This window comes from Quercus lobata, chromosome 7 (assembly GCF_001633185.2).
Source record: "Quercus lobata isolate SW786 chromosome 7, ValleyOak3.0 Primary Assembly, whole genome shotgun sequence".
NCBI lineage: Eukaryota > Viridiplantae > Streptophyta > Magnoliopsida > Fagales > Fagaceae > Quercus > Quercus lobata.
This window is the reverse complement of record NC_044910.1, coordinates 11,651,394-11,669,670: the sequence shown is the minus strand read 5'-3', so window position 1 is coordinate 11,669,670 and position 18,277 is coordinate 11,651,394. Positions and strand designations below refer to the sequence as shown.

Genomic DNA, 18,277 nt, shown 5'->3' with positions numbered 1-18,277 from the left:
TTTCTCAGCCATCGAAAGTATGACTCGTTCTTTATTTTGTCTAGAATTTTGTGTACGGGCTCCTTAAATGTCACATTGACTTCCCCTGCCTAAGCACTGGGTTCTTGGATCCTTAAATCCCTTTTAGGTCTCGGCTAGAACACCCTTGCTAGGACTCTTTTGAATACTATGTCGTGACCGGCACCTTCCCCTTACTCTGCTGCTGATCATCCTCTAACCTTTTGTACTCTTCGATATGCCTGATTAGTTGCCTTATATCCTCAGGAAATCCCAATTGAAATGTGCTTGTTACGACCTTTTCATTACCCCCACCGATCTCGTTTTACAACTCCCAATACTTACTAGCATAACTCTGAAGGGTTTCCCCAGTTTCCATCTTTATAGACAACAATGTGTCCACGGGTTGTGGTACTCGGCTACAGGCCGTAAACCGGACCCCGAACTCTTGAATCAACTCTCCAAAACTATGATTCAAGCCCATCCTCAACCCATTAAACCACCTCAGAGCAGTGGGCCTAAGACTAGAAGGAAACACCCTACACATCAACACGTTATTATGATTATGCAGAGACATTATCTAGATATAATGGCTTACATGTTCTACCGGGTCTATTTTCCCATCATAAGGAATAAATGGGGGTCTGGTAAATTAGCTCGGCATCAGTGCCTGTTCGATCTCTTCTAAGAATGGTGATCGAGCAGCTCTACGCAATGCCCAACTCATAGCATCTAAAGCGTCATTTCGGGGTATCCGCCCTTCAGGGGAAACTGAGTCTCTATCTACGTATTCCTGAGATCGATCCCTAGACCGATAGGAGCCAGACTAATGGGATGCTTCTCCATGACTACCCCTTACACTTGCTGACCCTTCAGCATCCTCTTCACAGTTTCTCGTCAGCGCCTACCTTGTACTTCTAACTCCAAATCCCTCACCATTCTACACAGGCTAGGCTATCATGACGCTCGTGTTTGGAAGCACTTGACATTGATTGATATGTCTAGGACAATCCCTCCCTTGGACCAGAATGTTCTCCTTCCCATTTGTATCTTTGGTCTTCATCTCCCTTGTGCCTTCTTTCTCACAAACTGGAGCCCCGAGAAGACCTTCCAGAGCTGCTAGTAGCGTAACTTGTTGAATGCCTCTCAGACATCTTCCTCACTTGAACCTTGGATACTCTACAGCTATGTAGGAGATTCTCACGGACGGCGCAAATTGTACGTACCCAATTTTCCTTATTAGATCGAACCTAGGGTTGGGCACACAATTTACTTATATAGTGGGTAATGGGTTTCCTACTTTGGGTAGCTCTTAGCCGAGCTTTAAGAAAGAATTGACTCGCACAGCCTAGCCTCCCACTTTCCCTCCTTGTGCTCTTTCAAGCTACAAATGTGTTCTCTCTCTCTCTCTCTCTCTTCCTCTCTCTAGTATCCAACCCCATTACCTCATTGCTTTCTTTTATTTATAGGTTAAGGTTAGTGGGGGAATCATGATCACCTCTGATTCTACTCGTGTGGGTGGCAAAGGCAGAATCAAAGGTAATCATGATTCCCCCACTAACCTTAAGCTATAAATAAAAGAAAGCAAGGAGGTAATTATGGTCCTATTGAGCTGCCAAGGAATTTTTGCCAAATTTTCAAGCACGGTTCCCCATGGAACTCCCGAGCTGCCAAGGCATTTCTGCCCATCACATGAATACCTACCAACCATTCTACATGTGGGTGGCCTTCACGTGCTAAGCTTATGAATAATGAGCCGATCATGACACTAGGCCTAAGCCTGACAATATTTATGGTCCTATTTTGGCCTGGGCCCAAGATAAATGGGCCTGTAGCCGTATGCCATACAATTACTATTGGAGAATATCCTTAGAGGGGTATGATTCCCTTGACTAGACCATGGTCATCTCTTCAAAAGGGGCGGAGGTTGTTTTTTGGGAGCTCTCACAATGATGAATGGGACCGAGAAACCATAATCCTACTTGAAATCCATGGAAAGAGCATAAGCTCGGATCCTACACTTGAGCTCAGTTTGGGAAGTTGGGTTCAAACAACTGAACATAGGGCAACATAGTAGCCATTAAGTGTGAGTTGAATTTTCCATTTTATATCCTACATGTTCTCTAGGTTGGGGATCCATTGGAAAATTTATTAATAATTTTCCCTTTATAATTGTTTAAAAGTATTTTCGCTCCCCCAACAAAACCCAAATATTGTATGAATTTATTAATAATTTTAGGCTAAAATATTATTTTAATTTCGTTTTCATCCCTAACGGTTCATTTTTTATCCCTAAATTATTGAAAATGTTACACTTATTAATTTTCAATTATAAAAATTTATTATTTCATCTCTAAACTATTGTTAAAAAAAAAAAATTATTTTCATTCTTATTGTTCCTAAATTATTGAAAAATTTTCTTAAAAAAGTTTAGTGACAAATTTTTTTTTTTTTTTTTTTTTTTTTTTTTTTTTTTTTTTTAAAGTTTAGGGATGAAAAATGAAATTTATACAAAGTTTAGGGATAACAAATAGTATTTTAGCCATAATTTTAATTCATATCCAAATGTCAAATTGAAAATTTATTTTATGAAACTGTTTTATGAGACATCTATATGAATCTCGCATGTTACGAGCAAGGAAGTCAATTCCGTACCATACCGGCTGGTACGGCCAGAATATACCGTATCGACCAGTGCACCGGTACAAATTACCCCCTTGTTTCGTACCAGAAAAAATACCGGCCGTACCAGCCTCGTACTGGCGAAATCCGGCTGTTTCGGTTGGTAAATGGATACCGGGTAAAGAATCAGATAGAGAAATCCCAAAGAAAAATTCTCATGAATTTTCAGAACTTACCCAAAGCTTCTGCACTTGGCCGGAGCCAGAGCCAGAGCCGGAGCCACTCCGCTTCCTACCACTACCGACAACCCAAACCCATCGATCCCAACCCTTAAAAACCCAACTCACACAACCCAACCACCGCACAAACACATAACCCATGAACAAAAATCCGGCCACCATCTCTCCCTCCTCTGCATACGCCCAAACAAAACCCACTGATTCAAAAACAAATAGACCCATAAAAAAGTACAATAAAACCCACAAAAGCATCAGTGTGAAGAGATGAAAAAAGAAGAGAAAGAAAGAAAGAAGAAGCAATAGATGTGAAGAAAGGAAGGAAAAAAAGAAAAAGAAAGAGGCACTGAAGCTGCAACGACGGGTAAAAGAAAGGAGAGGAGCAACTGTAAAAGAAGAAAGATAAAGAAATGTAAAAGCTTGGTATTTGATTAGACAACACAATTGCTCATAAGTGAAATATCTAAAAACACAAAGTCAAACAATACTTGTGGTTACTTCTTCATTAACAAGTTTTTAAACTTTCGTAGATGTAGAGGAAACTTAGGAAAGATAGTGGAGAGATGATGGACTGTGAGTTCTCTGAACGAGAAAGATCGAGAGAAGAAGATGCCGAGCTCAAGCATAGTATGAAGAAGAGTAAAGAGTCAAAGGGGTCACCGGCCTTTACGGCCCCGTCGTCATACAGAGATAAGCTCGTGGGGGAGATTCCTGGAGCCTTTGCACAGGCTTTTAACCTCCTTTCAGCCGAGGAAGGGGATGCACAACCAAACATGGATGTTGAGGATGTTAACAAAGGTTTGCTCGCGGTCAATCTGTCTAGTGATACTAGGAAACACATTCGTGCCAAGTGGGCACACACACTTATTGTCAAGGTTTTTGGCAGATCTGTGGGATTCCATTATTTACATGCTAAGGTGATGAATCTGTGGAAGTCGGCGGGTAGGCTTGATTGTGTTGATCTGGGGAAAGACTTTTTCCTCATAAGGTTCGGTCTTGTGGAAGACTATAATAATGTAATCAAAGGCGGACCCTGGTTCGTTGGAGAGCACTTCTTGACCATTAGAGTGTGGAAGCCCAACTTCAGGCCTATAAATGCGGTGTGTAATATGGTTGCGGTTTGGATTAGGCTCCCCGAATTGCCTATCGAATACTATGAATTAAGTGTTCTTAGAGAGGTGGGTAACACCATTGGTCCAGTCCTTAGGATAGACTCAAACACGGCAATAGAGGTAAGAGGTCGATATGCTCATATTTGTGTCCAGGTGGATTTGAACAAGCCTCTGGTGCGAAAAATCCTGCTTGAAGGCTGGGTTCAGGAAATCCAATATGAGGGCATCAATACCCTTTGCTTTTCTTGTGGGCGAGTTGGGCATCGGCAGGAAGGATGCCCGTACATGGTTAGGGCTGAGCCATGCATTCCTCCAACTACAATTGAGGCTACGTTAACAGTGGACGATTTAGTTGGTATCGAACGAGATGGGGCTCACGACGTGGATAGTGGCAAGGGTTCTGATATTCAAAATTTTGGACCGTGGATGTTAGTCCAGCGTAAAAAATCCTGGACTAGGTCGCCAGGGCCACGTGACAATTACCAAAAACCCGCTCCAGTGCATGGCTCTAAATCTTCAGGTAATCCTGAGACCCTTCCCTCTCGAGCACCACGCCTTGACTCTCGAAGTGATTTGGCTGGGGCTTCGGGGTCTGCGGATGGGAAAGGAAGGAAAGGGAGAAAAGACCACTCAATAGGCACTGCAGACAAAGCTGAGGGTAAAGACTCGAGTAAGGGGGTTTCTGTTCCCTTCTCTTTTCAGTTTGGTAGCCCAGCTCGTAACCAATCCTCCTCTGTTAGCTGTCCCAGAGGTAGTGCGACGGTATTTGCATCATCCAACTATTGCAGTGGGCAGCTTGACTCGGGTTCAAACACGCAGGCTGAGGGTGTCCAAAAATCACGAAAGGGTAGTGTGAAAGCAAAGGGATCGATGAGTCTTCATGGAAGCAGATTGCAAGTTTCAGTGGGCCATCCTGAGACAAGGAAAAATCCTGCCACTTTCAACAGGAATGCTAGCTCAGATCAGAGCAAGCCCCACCATGATTTGGGGATGGTTCGACCTAGACGAGATGAAGGCCTGGAGTCACATCTTTCCTTTAATGCCTCTAAGCAGAAAGATAGGGTATCTTTCACTAACAGATCCGGCTTGGATGGAGTGGCCCAACCCTTGGTGGATATTCCCGTCGGACAAGCCAACAACAGCGGAAGCAAGGGTATTCGGCTGGAGAGCACTGTCGCCACTTTTACTGGAGCAAAGCTTGAAAGACGTAGACTGAGAGGAGCTAGTTGTGGAAAAGAAAATGTGGACATCCAAAACAGCAAGTGTGAGGTGCTGGGGAAATGAGGTATCAAAAACTCTGATTCGGATGTGTCCAACAACCAAGCATTTCAGCTTACTAATCAGCTCTAGGGAGATGCAGCTGGGTTTCCTACAGCATCTGATAACAATGGCAGAAGGGGACAACTTGTCCAGGAAGATGTTGAGAGAGATGGCATGGAAACTTCTGAGTGTGTTGGATACGCAGATCGATCCTGAACCGGTCTTTTCCCCAATATCCTCTTTCTCAATGAATATTCTACTTTGGAATTGTAGGGGGGCTTTGAACCCTCGTTTTCATTTGGCATTGACTAGTCTTATAAACACTCACTCTCCATTCAGATGTGGTGGAGATTACCCAACTAGCTAAAACTGAGCAGGAAATCCACATAGTGGTTAAGGTACGTGCTTCTAACACTCACTGGGTCCTTTCCTCTATTTATGCTAGCCCTAGATTAGCTGAAAGAAAATTATTATGGAATAATTTGTTTGTTGTTGCTCCCCTCTATAGCTTGCCTTGGCTCATGCTGGGGGATTTTAATGAATTGTTGTCCTGTCAAGATAAACTTGGAGGCAACCCCTTAATCCCTAGCCGTGTGTTGTCTTTCAAGGAGTGTTTGGACTCTTGTGGTATGGTTGATATTGGATTTCATGGACCCAGATTCACTTGGGTTAATAAAAGGGAAGCGGGCCACTATATCCAGGAGAGATTGAATAGAGGCTTTGCTAACATTGATTGGCGAGAAATTTACCCTGAGGCTGCTGTCCACCATTTGGCCTGCATTCATTCTGACCATTGTCCTGTTCTGCTATCTTTGGATAATTCCCCAACCTCTAAGTTCCACAGGCCCTTTTGTTTCCAATCGGTCTGGATGTCTCATCCTCTTTTCCCTAAGGTGGTTGACGACTCTTGGGTTATTGATAGGGCTTTCAAAGCCAATGTTGATAGTTTTACTAACAATGTGAAGGTTTGGAATAAGGAGATTTTTGGTAATATTTTCCACAGGAAGCATAGAGTGGAGGCCCGGCTTAGGGGCATTCAGAATAATATTGCAAATGGCCCCAATGATTTTTTGTTAAATTTGGAAAACCAACTTCGGAAGGAGTATTTTGAGATCCTAGCCCAAGAGGAAGAATTCTGGTCAGTAAAGTCTCGGTATAACGGGTTAATTTAAGGCGATAGAAACACCAGGTTTTTCCTTTCCTCCACTTTGGTGAGGAGAAAGAGAAATAGAATCACTTGCTTATTAGATGGTCAAGGAAATTGGGTTCATAATGAAGCTGATGTGGCTGTGCTGGTCAGGGACGGTTTTATCGATTTGTTCTAAACTAGTGCTATGAGCTCTCCCAGAAAGGTTTGGGAATTTCCGTTTTGGACCTGCCACATTCCTACAGAAGATAGGAATTGGCTTGCAGCTGATTTGACCTTTTTGGAAGTTAAAGATGGTTTATTTAGTCTTAAACCTCTAAAAGCTCCGGGACCTGACGGACTCCATGCAGGGTTTTTCCAGTCCTTTTGGCATAAAGTGAGTAGGGCTTTCTTTGATGAAGTCAGTAGGATTTTCCAGACTGGAACTATGCCTCCCCACCTTAACGAAACACTTATTACTCTTATACCGAAGTATCAAGGAGCGGACTGCCTTGGTGCCTTTAGACCCATTAGTTTGTGTAATACCATCTATAAGGTCGTCACTAAAATCATCGTGATGAGATTAAGAACCCTGCTTCCCAGCCTCATCTCTCCCCTCCAAACTGCCTTTGTTCCTGGGAGAATGGGGTTTGATAACATGATTATTGCCCAAGAGCTCATTCACACCATGAGCTCCAAGAAAGGGAAAGTGGGCTATATGGCTTTGAAGATCGATCTGGAGAAAGCTTATGATAGATTGGAGTGGCATTTTATTAGGGACATTCTGAATCTCTACAAGTTTCCCTCGAATCTTGTCAAGTTAATCGTGAGTTGTATATCGTCTACCTCCATCTCTGTTCTTTTTAATAGGGGTAAGCTTGACTCCTTTCTGTCTTCTAGAGGGATCCGCCAAGGTGACCCATTGTCTCCCTACTTGTTCATAATGTGTATGGAGATGTTGGGAGTTCTAATCAGTGAGAAGTGTGAGGCTAATCTGTGGGATCCGATGAAAGCCTCTAGAAATGGCCCTTCCTTCTCTCACCTGTTCTTTGCGGATGATTTGGTTTTGTTTGCCAAAGCTGATAGGAAAAATTGCTATAATGTGAGAGATACTTTGGACTCTTTTTGTGAGCTATCGGGTCAAAAGGTGAGCCTTCAAAAGTCTAAGGTTTACTTTTCCCCTAATGTTGATCCCAACTTCCGGGAGGAGATGTGTGAGATCTTGGGCATGAACTCCACCCCTAATCTTGGGAAGTACCTAGGCTTTCCTCTAAAATTGCCCGGGTCGACTTCTCAAGATTTTAACTTTGTTCTTGATAGGATTCAGAATAAGCTGTCGGGTTGGAAGTCTAAGCTGCTCTCTATGGCTGGTCGGGTTGTCTTATCCCAATCGGTTATTGCAGCCATTCCTTCCTATGCAATGCATGGGTGTATGTTGCCGAGCAGAGTGCTGAACAGGGTTGATAGGATTAATAGAAACTTCCTATAGGGTTCGACTGAAGAAGCCAAGCGAATGCACATGGTCAACTGGAAGACAATCACCAAGCCAAAATCTAAAGGGGGTCTCGGTATTCATGAAGCCAAAGGGAGAAACTTAGTCATGACTGCCAAACTTTGTTGGAGGATGGATAATGCCGTTGATGCCAAATGGGCAGAGGTCTTAAAAAAGAAATATCAACAGAGGCTCGATATGAGCAAAGGAGTGAAATCCTGAATTTGGAGTGCAGTGAGAAAGGGTGCGACTATCTGTGAGAAAGGATCAAAATGGGTTATTGGAAGCAGCAGTACCTTGTGCTTTTGGCACGATAAATGGCTCAGTATGGGCACTGTCCGATCTTTGGTGGAAGGTCCCTTACAAAGGGGAGAGGAAAATATTTTAGTCAAGGATGTTATTTCTAATGGGAGGTGGAACCTTAGTAATCTTTCCTTTGAATTCAATGATCTGGTTTGGCAAGCTATTTTGGCCACCCCTCTAAGAAGAGTGGCAGAAAGAAGGGATCATAAGTGCTGGATTTCAAGCACGAATGGAGATTTTGATACTAAGAATGCTTACATGCTTGCCACGGGTTTGGACCCTCACACCCCTGACTTTCATGGGAAATGGATTTGGAAACTCCCCACGCTGCCCAAAATCTATATTTCCTTTGGAAATGCTTGCATAATAGCCTACCAGTCAAGAGTGTTCTCGCTCATAGAGGAATTGAGGGACTAGGAGGGTGCGAATTCTGTTTAGAGGGTGATGAGGACATTCTTCACGTGCTAAGAGAGTGTCCCATTGCCCCAAACTTTTGGAACGCAGCCCTCTGCCCCTCTTCGCTACGACTTTCTTTCTCAACTGATCTGGTAATATGGATTCGTGACAATGCAGTTTGCTCTACTCACGCAGAAGATAGAGATTACCCCTGGGGACTATTCTTCTTATTTGGTATTTGGAATATCTGGCTTCAACGCAACCGAAAAACTTTCAAGCAGATGGCAGCTAACCCAAGTCTTTTATTGCAGGTAGAGAATCAAACTAGGGAGTTTTTTTATTGTGTGGCTAACCCAAAGAAAGATAGAACCATGATAACTAAGGAGGTGAAATGGATTCGGCCAGCCCTGGGCTGGGCTAAATTAAATACTGATGGGTCTTTTTCCGTTGTCAATGGGCTCACAGGATGTGGTGGTCTTATTAGGGGAAGTGATGGACAATGGATTATGGGGTTTTCCAAGTCCATTAATGTCTCTTCCAGTATAGTAGCGGAGCTATGGGCACTAAGGGAAGGTTTAACTTTGTGTACGGAGATGCATTTACAGGCTGTAGAAGTTGAGCTTGATGCATCAGCAGCAATTTCTTTGGTTTCAAGCAATTGTTCTACTAACGGGGACCTCTTCGGTCTTGTTGATGATTGCAGGGAGATGTTGCTGTGGATGCCTCAGGCTAAGGTGTCTCATTGCTATAGGGAGGCCAACTGCTACGCCGATGCATTAGCTAGGATAGGAGCAAATTGCCCCTCTATTTGTACTCGTTTTGCTTTCTGATTTTGTAGGGCTGTATCATAACAGGGCTTGCCCTCTTGAACTTGATGTTTTTGTTTCGTAGTCTCTAATATTATTATCCATTTCACTAAAAAAAAAAAAAAAAAAAAAAAAAAAAAAAAAAAAAATACTTGTGGTTTACAACTCACATGTAGTATTATTTTATTATTTTGAGAATACATTTTATTTTATATTTTATTATACTTCACTTTTAATGTTTTACTATTTTATATTATTCTTAGTTTTGATAACAATGTATTGTTATTTGTATTTGTTTATCATCGTACTTATATGTTTGTTTATGTTAAATTATATTTAATAATAGTAACATGTGTAATTATTATAATGAAGCATAGAGATAACTACAAACTCACTTTAATTGTTTGTCTTTATTTGTAAATAGAATAGTGATAGTTAGTGTACAGTTATGTGTAATACTAGGTGTGCAATAATAATTTTCTTATAAATAATTTTAGTATTACAAAATTTTTCTCAATTACAAAAACACTGGGTGTGTTTGTGTATCTCTGTGTTGATTTGTTTGTGTGGATGTGTTTGTGTGGGTGTGTGTATATATATACATATATTAAATATATAAAATAGCGGTAAACCCGAAACGGTACACCGGTATTGACCGGTATTCGAAATATATCGTACCGGTGACCAAACCGATACAGCCTCCGGTACGGTATTGACTTCCTTGATTACGAGAAGGAGGTCTCACTTTTCCTTCTTTGCAAATCACCATTCAAAAAATTTCTCATTCCAAATGCTCCATTATGGACAGATATATTTTACTTAAAAACCAGGCATGTTAACCAAACCTTTAAAAGTTACCCACCGAAAATTTGAAAAATTTCAACAATCATCTATTCATTTATCTTGTTTCCTTCACTTTTTCATTTATATGTCAAGTGACAATTAGATTTGATCCTTCTATGGGATTATATGATTGTTGACGAATCTTGATTCAATATTGTTGCAAGAAAATTCAAAAGCAAATGGTAGCACCATATCAAGATAAAAGAAACTGAATAGCAATGTCCTTTTAAAAAACAATATAAGTCTTTAATTGAAAATGCCTAAGTATTTCATAAATAAAGACGTTGTTTGCACACCACAAAACATTTGCCAACACCTCCAAATCAAGCACATTTCCATAGCTCAGATTTCTCTAAAACTTTGAAGCCAGAAATAACTTCAAACAATGTGAACAAAAATAGCAAATGCCAAATTTGGGTCCGCTAAAAGAAATCCTTGCCGTTTTTTGTTTAATAAATTTTTGTCTGAAATACTTTTTATCTAATCTCAACTAAACCCATTTTCCATCACAATTTATAGGTGTAATTAAATAGCAGAAGACTTGTGAAGAGAGGATGCAATTTGGCTGAATGAGCAAATTACAGATTCCTTCTAATGCTTACCATGGTACTCTAACAAACAAAAATAATACATACACTAGAAACGTCAACTCTGCATGACATCTTGAGCTTTTCTCGAGTTCAAGGCTGGATGATAAGGTCTTTACCTCTTGTCCAGTTAATGGTTGTATATGGCCTATTAGTCAACAAATTTATTTTTCAGATAACTAGGCCTTTTAACAACAATCACAAAGCTTTAGTCCTAAAATTTGGGGCATGCTATAAATCCACAAAAAATTAATTAAAGTCGATCATATGTATTCTTTTTGTCAATTCTATTTTATCTAAAGTCATATTTTTTGTTATTTCTTTAGTTGACAACTTGACAATTTTTTTAATTACTTCTACTAATGTTATTTTTGTCTTTTTCTACCTTTTTTTATTCCCTCAACTTGGACAACTTGCTCTTTTAACTGGTGCATTGACACTCTCATTTGAACTTGTTCATACCATCTCAAATGACTCTCCTTCATTTTTTTCATCAATAAGAATTATCCATATCTTTAAACATATTTACTCATTTCAAATCTTATTTATTTTTTTGTATATTTCCACTTATTCATCTATAGCTTGGCCTTTTATTACAAGATCAAAAAAGTTCTTTTGCTCTATGAAGAAATAGTGCAAAACTAACAGGTGCATATACACAGGCACCCCCAACCCACACACACGCATGGAGAAGTGACCGAGTGATCAATGGAATTCAATGGTAGCCATAGAACCATTTTTCAAACTCCCAATTTCACATCTCACCGTAACAAACAAGTGGTGCTTGTGTGAAAGAGTAAATTTACAACTAGTTTTACCCTTTTATATCTGATGAGGATAAAAGGAGAGCCTAACCACACGGACATAAAACCGACGGTTTAATACATTTCCTTTGGGCGTAACAGACGGTGCTCATGTTGACGGTCATAGGGTCGGCTGACTCCATGGTTGACGGCTCTAAGGCTGACGGGCATAACAAAGGTGAGGGAGGTAAATTGAAGCTGACGGACCGGGCACAAGTTTACTTCCTTCCCACGCTAGATAATATTCAAAGGATCCCCATAAGGAAAAGATCCCGTAAAATACGCTCAAAAGGACTCCTATAAGGAAAGGACTTCTACTCCAAGGTAAAGAGGTCAACCTTCTACTAGTATAAAAACCCAAGCACCCTCACAAACTAAGGTACGCATAATTTACCCTCTCTAGCACTCTAGAGCAGTGAGAATAGTTCTAACTTGACCTTCGAAGGGTGTTTGGCCGGTACCACACCGGTACTCTCTGCTAGGTTATTCCTTTTCGTTGTGCAGGTGCCATTTGCGATCGTACGAGAAACGTGTGACTCACTGGTGGTACTATTTTCGGCATCATCAATATCCATTTGCTTTGGCATAGAGTGGTTTTAAGACCTTTTTTTTTTTTTTTTCCACCACTCATTACAATTGTGACAAACATAATTGTGGTCCTAGATTTTCTCTTTGGCATAAGATTGTTGCAGTTGACAGAACATCATATGTGGCAGACCAAACGACTATAAATAGAAAATTCTACACCACGCTCATGGTGATCATAATTCATAAGTGCCATAGAAGGATAATTGGCCTTTATGAAAATAGATGTTGCAGCCACATTGTATCAACAAAAATTAAGATGCTTCTCTGAAAGTCCAAATCAGATCACCAAGTTAAAATCATAGATAAAAGTAAAAGTGGCAGGCAGCACAGTGTACAGAACTCAATAGTAGCATTAAAAAGAAATTATAATACCATAAGTTCCAGAAACTATGAATATCTCACATATAAAACTATAAAGTAAACTGAGTTGGTAATTGGTTTGTTTTCGCATTATGTACACAGATATAATAGGTCAACCATATCCGTCAACCAGTTTAGATGTGATTTTTAAAATTCAAAGGAAAAAAAAAAAAGTAGTTCCTAGGAAATTCTGCAAATTTTAAGAAACCAAAAATAATAATGTAGCTAGAATATTATTGCTTGTACTAATAAGCATTCATTTGGAAATTGCTTATTTCCAGTAGTTTATTTACAATTTATGAGACAAAAAGCTAAAAATTAGCTTATTTTCAAAAAATTGAAAATTAGATTATTTGAAATAAAATTGAGACAAAAAAATAGCGCGGAACCCACAAACATTAAATAATTTAAGCTAGCTTTTAAGACAGTTCTATGACTATCTCATTACGTTACATAGCTTTCAAAGGGAAGAATAAATAGGGACACCTGGTAAGGTGGCACCAGCATCAACAATGAACAGGTTGCCCGAAACATATTCAGAAGAGTCATGTATTAAGTATCGAATAAGTGATGTCAATGCTGGATCTGCGGTGCCAGTGTCTCTTAAAGGGATAGATTTCATTGTCACATTATGCAGCCACTCTTTTTGCATAAGACCCTCAGTAATTTCAGACTTAAAAAGGCCAGGTGATATAGAATTCACTCTAATTTTGTATACACCCAATTCCACAGCCATGCCCTGTTATAAGTAGAACCAACATTATATGGAGAAATAGTGACAAGAAGAACAAAATTAACAAACACACGCATATATATATGCAGCACTCTTATATAAAAGCAGGAGGGACAAAAGTGAAAAAAAAAAAAAAAAAGACAAACTAGTCTGATAATTGATAAGAATACATTTCCTATGGGCAAAGGCTTAAAAAAGACTGGCTCCTCCTATCTCCAAATAAGTTCAGGGTAGCATAGTTATGATGTGTTCATCATATAGTTACAGAGAAAGGTAGCATCCTACTCTAAAATGACAACCCAAGTGATAGCATAGTGGAGGGATGATGCCTCAAGAAGTAGATGTCATCAGTCTGAAAGTACTCATATAAAAAATAAAAATAAAAATAAAAGAAAAACAAACGCACATCTAGGCAAACAGAGCAAATATTATACATCTGTCCCAACTTCATGAAAATGCAGTATGGTGGAGTTCGGAGATGGTAATTATATCTGTTTTGGCACTCAGTTCCAAAGGGGACTAATATGAGAAGCTTTAGAACTTGCAGTTGAAAGTGCCTGACCTGAAGGGAATTTCTAGTCTTCATTTGAGTGTCTACTCTCTAGGTGTCGCTCTTGGATTTTTTTCACCCTTTTAAATGGTAAAAAAGAAGCATACTGATGAGTGCCTATCTGAAGCCCACTGACCTTCCTCTTGAAAAAAAAATCTTTTTGGTGATATAATTTTTCCTCTTCTTTTTAATAAAATAGGAAATGTACTTAAGTTGACCTTTTCTTGAATCAAAAGAAGTAAGCTCCATTCATTTACCTATTGTTAAAATAATTGACGTGAACTTTTTCTTTTTAGTGAGAGGTTTTCTTTCCTCTGTAGTGCATTCTTCTATGAAGATACTATGATTTTTCATCTTATAGTAATTATTATGTTTCCAAACAATTACAAAAAATGACAGTGGTATTACACCTATAATTTGGAAGAGTTGCATGGCAATTGACATTACCTTTGTCAAGACGTTTACGCCTGTCTTTGAGGCAGCATAGGCATGCCCTCCAGGCAATTGCCCACGGTCAAGACCAGCAATTGAAGATATGTTTATGATTGATCCTCCCTGCTTCGCATCACGCATATGCCTGCCGACATATTTTGACACCAACCAGGTTCCTGTTAAGTTTGTTCTGATAGCCTGATTCCATTCCTCCTCGGACAAATCTAATGGAGATTGCACAGTACCTAATGTTCATCACATAAGAGTTAGAAATATCTATCAACAATAACCTTCAACAATTAACTAACAAAAAACACGCAGATAGACATCCAGCTTACAGAACACTTTAAAAAGCTCATGAATTAAAAGACAAAGAAGCCCATGTTAACAATACACTCAAAAAAACTCCAAGAAGCACAACTGGTCTTGTGAATAGAAGAATGAAAAGTGAAAACTCCAAGATATAAGTCTTAAATAACCAACTGTGGGATGGTCCAAGTCATCTAAAGCAGATTTGTCCATGTATGGATATTATTGCTTTACAAACCTGTGTCTGCCCCAAACATACACAAAGTTTACCTCTATGAGCAAGACAATATGGTCAAATGTGAAAAGAAGGTGTTTAGAGAATAGGAAGCTAGAAGTAAAAGGGCTCAATTCTAGAGAGAAAAAGAATGATCAACAGTTGTGCCCTTACTAGTGACTATTGGATTAGATGATTACATTCACCATTTCCTAATAGCTTAAGTTTTTGGAAATGTTGGTATTTTATCATTGTATCAAAACAGGAGGTTTTGGGTTTAATCCATATTTCCACCTTGCTTCTTATTTAAAATATTTCCATGTGTTAGGCCCTATTTAATATGGATTGTTCAGGCCTACACGTGAAAGGAAGTGTTGGATTTAAATTAATAAATTTCAATTTCCTAATAGCTCAAGTTTTTGGGACAATCGGTAATTTATTATTGACAAACATGGGATAACCTCTACTTTCATTTCAAACTAACAAAATAAGCCATCAGTACAAGAACACAGTCAGACAAACAGTCATTGGACTGCAAACACAGAAACAAAACACAAATCTGCTTTCCTTGAGTACTGACAATGACACTCTACATTTACAAATATTTTTTATGTAATTGGGAAACTATTGATAACTTCCAAGTTCCAACACAAGCACAAACATCATCTCAATTGCCTTGAACAGCTCAGACTTCACTGGACCATTATAGATCCAGGCAATTTTTTGAAGTCAAAACATGGTAAACTAGTAGCAGAAAAGGCAAACATGCACAAATTCACAGTTCCACCATTCAACCCTCAAACACCCCAATGCGATCAACAAACTTTGTATATAAGGATATGCTGGATAGCTAAAACTATTCTGCAATGTTGACTTTTGGCATTGTTGACTCACCAAAGAACTAAGTCACAGGTTAAAATTGAGTTTTGGGCAAATTATAGTAAACCCACCTGTAGTTTAGCCCGTTTGCACTTTGCCTATCCGTGGTTTAAAACTTAACATTTTGCCCACTTGTGCTTAACTCCATTTGCTCCCCGTTACCCACCTCACCCTCAAGACTTTAGAAAAACACCTTTTTATATAAAATTATAACATAACACGGATCAAAAGTTCTTTCCCTTAGAAAACTCCTCACGAGACCTAGAAACTTCGAAATCCCCTCTTTGAATCTGACCTTGTTACATTTTCTAGAAATCGTGATTTTTTCCCAGCTGCTGTTGGGAATGGGAGTTATTTTCAGGATCTCCTCAGGCGGATTTGAAGACCTCAATTGACACTGCTGGAGATCTTACATGAATTCAAGTCAAAAGTCAGTTAAGTGCCACTCAATTTGGAGTGAAACCACCTGGGATTCCAATGCCTAAAACAATAAGGCTTGTTAATGATGGATACAAGTGCCCAGCACCAACTCGTAGTAGTAAGTACTTGATTGCTCTTGTTTCTTTTATGCCTCTAATTTCTGTTACCAATCTAAATTTATTATATATATTTCTGCAGAGACCTCGATGTATGTATGTTGTGCTAGGAACCCAAACTTTAAGGTCAAAGTTCTAAAAACAAAGTTCTTACCGCGCCAGAATGGAGATCTTACCATATCCTATGATGTTCTTCAAAGCCTATGGAAAATAACTATATTGCCCAATTGACCGTGGAGGGGATGAGAGGGGAATTTATAAGCACAGTGAAAGGAGCTTACACGCATAAAATGGACCATGCAGATTGCATTTATGGGGTGCCTGGAGAAATTTACACAGACATGGATTTTTCTAAAGTCATGAATTTTGAAAAGAAGCCAATCATCAGTGACTTGCCTCCCGAGAAAGCAAACGATACAATAATCGGAAAAATACTCTATTGTTGCAGAAATGGAAGTCTTACTAGAAAACGTAACATGATTTCTAGAAAATTGAACAAGATCAGATTCAAAGATGGGATTTCGAAGTTTCTAGGTTCTGTTTGATACACGAGTTCAAATACATGTTTTCAGTTTTTAAACAATATTGCACGTATTTCTACACATTTTTTCACTTACACATATTTTCAGAAAAATTGAAAACTGTTATTTAAACACACGTATCAAATGGACCCTAGGTCTCGTGAGAAGTTTTCTAATAGGAAGAACTTTTGATCTTTTTAGGTTATAATTTTGCATAAAAATATGTTTTTCTATTGTTTAAAGGTGAGATGGATAATGGGAGCAAACGGAGCTAAGCATAAGTAGACAAAATGTTAAATTTTAAACAATAGATAAACAAAATGTAAACCAGCCAAACTACACGTAAGTTTACTGTAATTTGCCTTTTAAGTTTTTTATTGTAATTACAGAGTCAAGCAAATTATAGTTAAAGAGGGCTTTCGTTTTGGAAAAAATAATATAATTTATTATTAATTATTAAAAATAGAATCGTGGTAAAATTATTTAGGAGAATAGCCTTTCTTTAAACATAATTTTAAGCATTAAACCTTCAACTTTTGCAAAACACGATTTCAGTCTAAAATTTGAAATTTCAAAACTTATAAAAACACAATTTTCAGTAAAAATGCTATTTTTATTAATAATAAAATCGTTAAAGGGTTATTTATTTATTAACATTTGTTACTTTTTAATATAATAATACCTTTTCAATATAATAGTACCGCTTGATTTTTCCTTGGCCAGTACAACGGAGAACATGTTCTTATTTTTGGGTCCATTTGGATGCAATTTATTTTTGTAGAAATTAAAAACTTAAAACTGAAAATATCATAATAAAATAATTTTTAAATGTGTAAATAGTATTGTGGGACCCGTAAATAATGCGTATACAGTATGTGAAAAGAAAAAAAAAAAAAAAAAAAAAAAAAAAAAACACGCAAACGTGAAAACGTGCGATCAAAACACTCACTTATTAGTTTCTAAAATAAAACCCAAATATACAAAAAAAAAGTTTTGTAATTTGAAGAAAACAAAATAAAAGGAAAAGTTGGGTTTGAAGATAGTAAGTAAAACCTCGAAATCCGGCATTGTTAATCAAGGCATGGATATGACCAAACACGTCCCAAGCCTTCTGAACAGACTTTTCGATGGTGGGTCCATCAGCGGTGAGGTCGAGCTCCACAGCCACGGCTCTTGGGTACCTTGTCGAAGCCAAACCCGAAGCCGAACCCGATAGCTGATTGAGTTCATGACAGAGTGATTGGAGTCGATCGACACGTCGAGCCGCAGCAAGAATCTTGCAGCCAGCTTTAGCCAAGTTGATACAGAAGTCTCGACCAATGCCTGATGAAGCTCCAGTCACCATCACCACTTTTCCCTCCAGCCCTTCCCATGACTCCAACAACTTAGCCATTTTTTTTTTTCTGACTCTTTTTCTTGCTTTGCTCTAAGGATTGAATTTTGAATGTATAAGGAGAGTTGTGTTTACCGTTTTTAAGGAAAGAAGCTGACAGTGTTGATCGAAAGATCGATGCAATGGGTGAGAGAGCGAGAGAAGAGGAAGCTGCTAAGGTAGGTGGTGGTCGAGGACAG

The 18,277-nt window shown here is 38.9% G+C and overlaps 2 protein-coding genes across 2 annotated transcripts; one reads left to right on the top strand and one right to left on the bottom strand.

Annotated features, from left to right (window-relative positions):
• Window positions 1-5,354: 5,354 nt before the first annotated feature.
• Window positions 5,355-6,399, top strand: LOC115951580. The gene is made up of 2 exons (XM_031068756.1): window positions 5,355-5,415; window positions 5,567-6,399. Exons 1-2 carry the CDS (start codon window positions 5,355-5,357, stop codon window positions 6,397-6,399), a joined length of 894 nt encoding a protein of 297 aa, XP_030924616.1.
• A 6,363-nt stretch (window positions 6,400-12,762) lies between these two features.
• Window positions 12,763-18,277, bottom strand: LOC115952448 (3-oxoacyl-[acyl-carrier-protein] reductase FabG-like). Its single transcript, XM_031069622.1, has 3 exons — window positions 17,759-18,277; window positions 14,262-14,491; window positions 12,763-13,270 (listed from the first exon to the last, which is right to left on the bottom strand). Exons 1-3 carry the CDS (start codon window positions 18,096-18,098, stop codon window positions 12,992-12,994), a joined length of 849 nt encoding a protein of 282 aa, XP_030925482.1. The 5' UTR covers window positions 18,099-18,277; the 3' UTR covers window positions 12,763-12,991.

What these genes read in the sequence shown, in the direction of transcription:
- LOC115951580 (XM_031068756.1), top strand. Translation starts at nt 5,355, where the DNA reads ATGGCAGAAGGGGACAACTTGTCCAGGAAGATGTTGAGAGAGATGGCA. An exon ending in GATGGCATGGAAACTTCTGA is followed by an intron (nt 5,416 to 5,566) that starts GTGTGTTGGATA and finishes CTCTCCATTCAG; the next exon opens with ATGTGGTGGAGATTACCCAA.
- LOC115952448 (XM_031069622.1), bottom strand. Translation starts at nt 18,098, where the DNA reads ATGGCTAAGTTGTTGGAGTCATGGGAAGGGCTGGAGGGAAAAGTGGTG. An exon ending in TAACAATGCCGGATTTCGAG is followed by an intron (nt 14,492 to 17,758) that starts GTTTTACTTACT and finishes GATGAACATTAG; the next exon opens with GTACTGTGCAATCTCCATTA. An exon ending in GCGTAAACGTCTTGACAAAG is followed by an intron (nt 13,271 to 14,261) that starts GTAATGTCAATT and finishes TACTTATAACAG; the next exon opens with GGCATGGCTGTGGAATTGGG.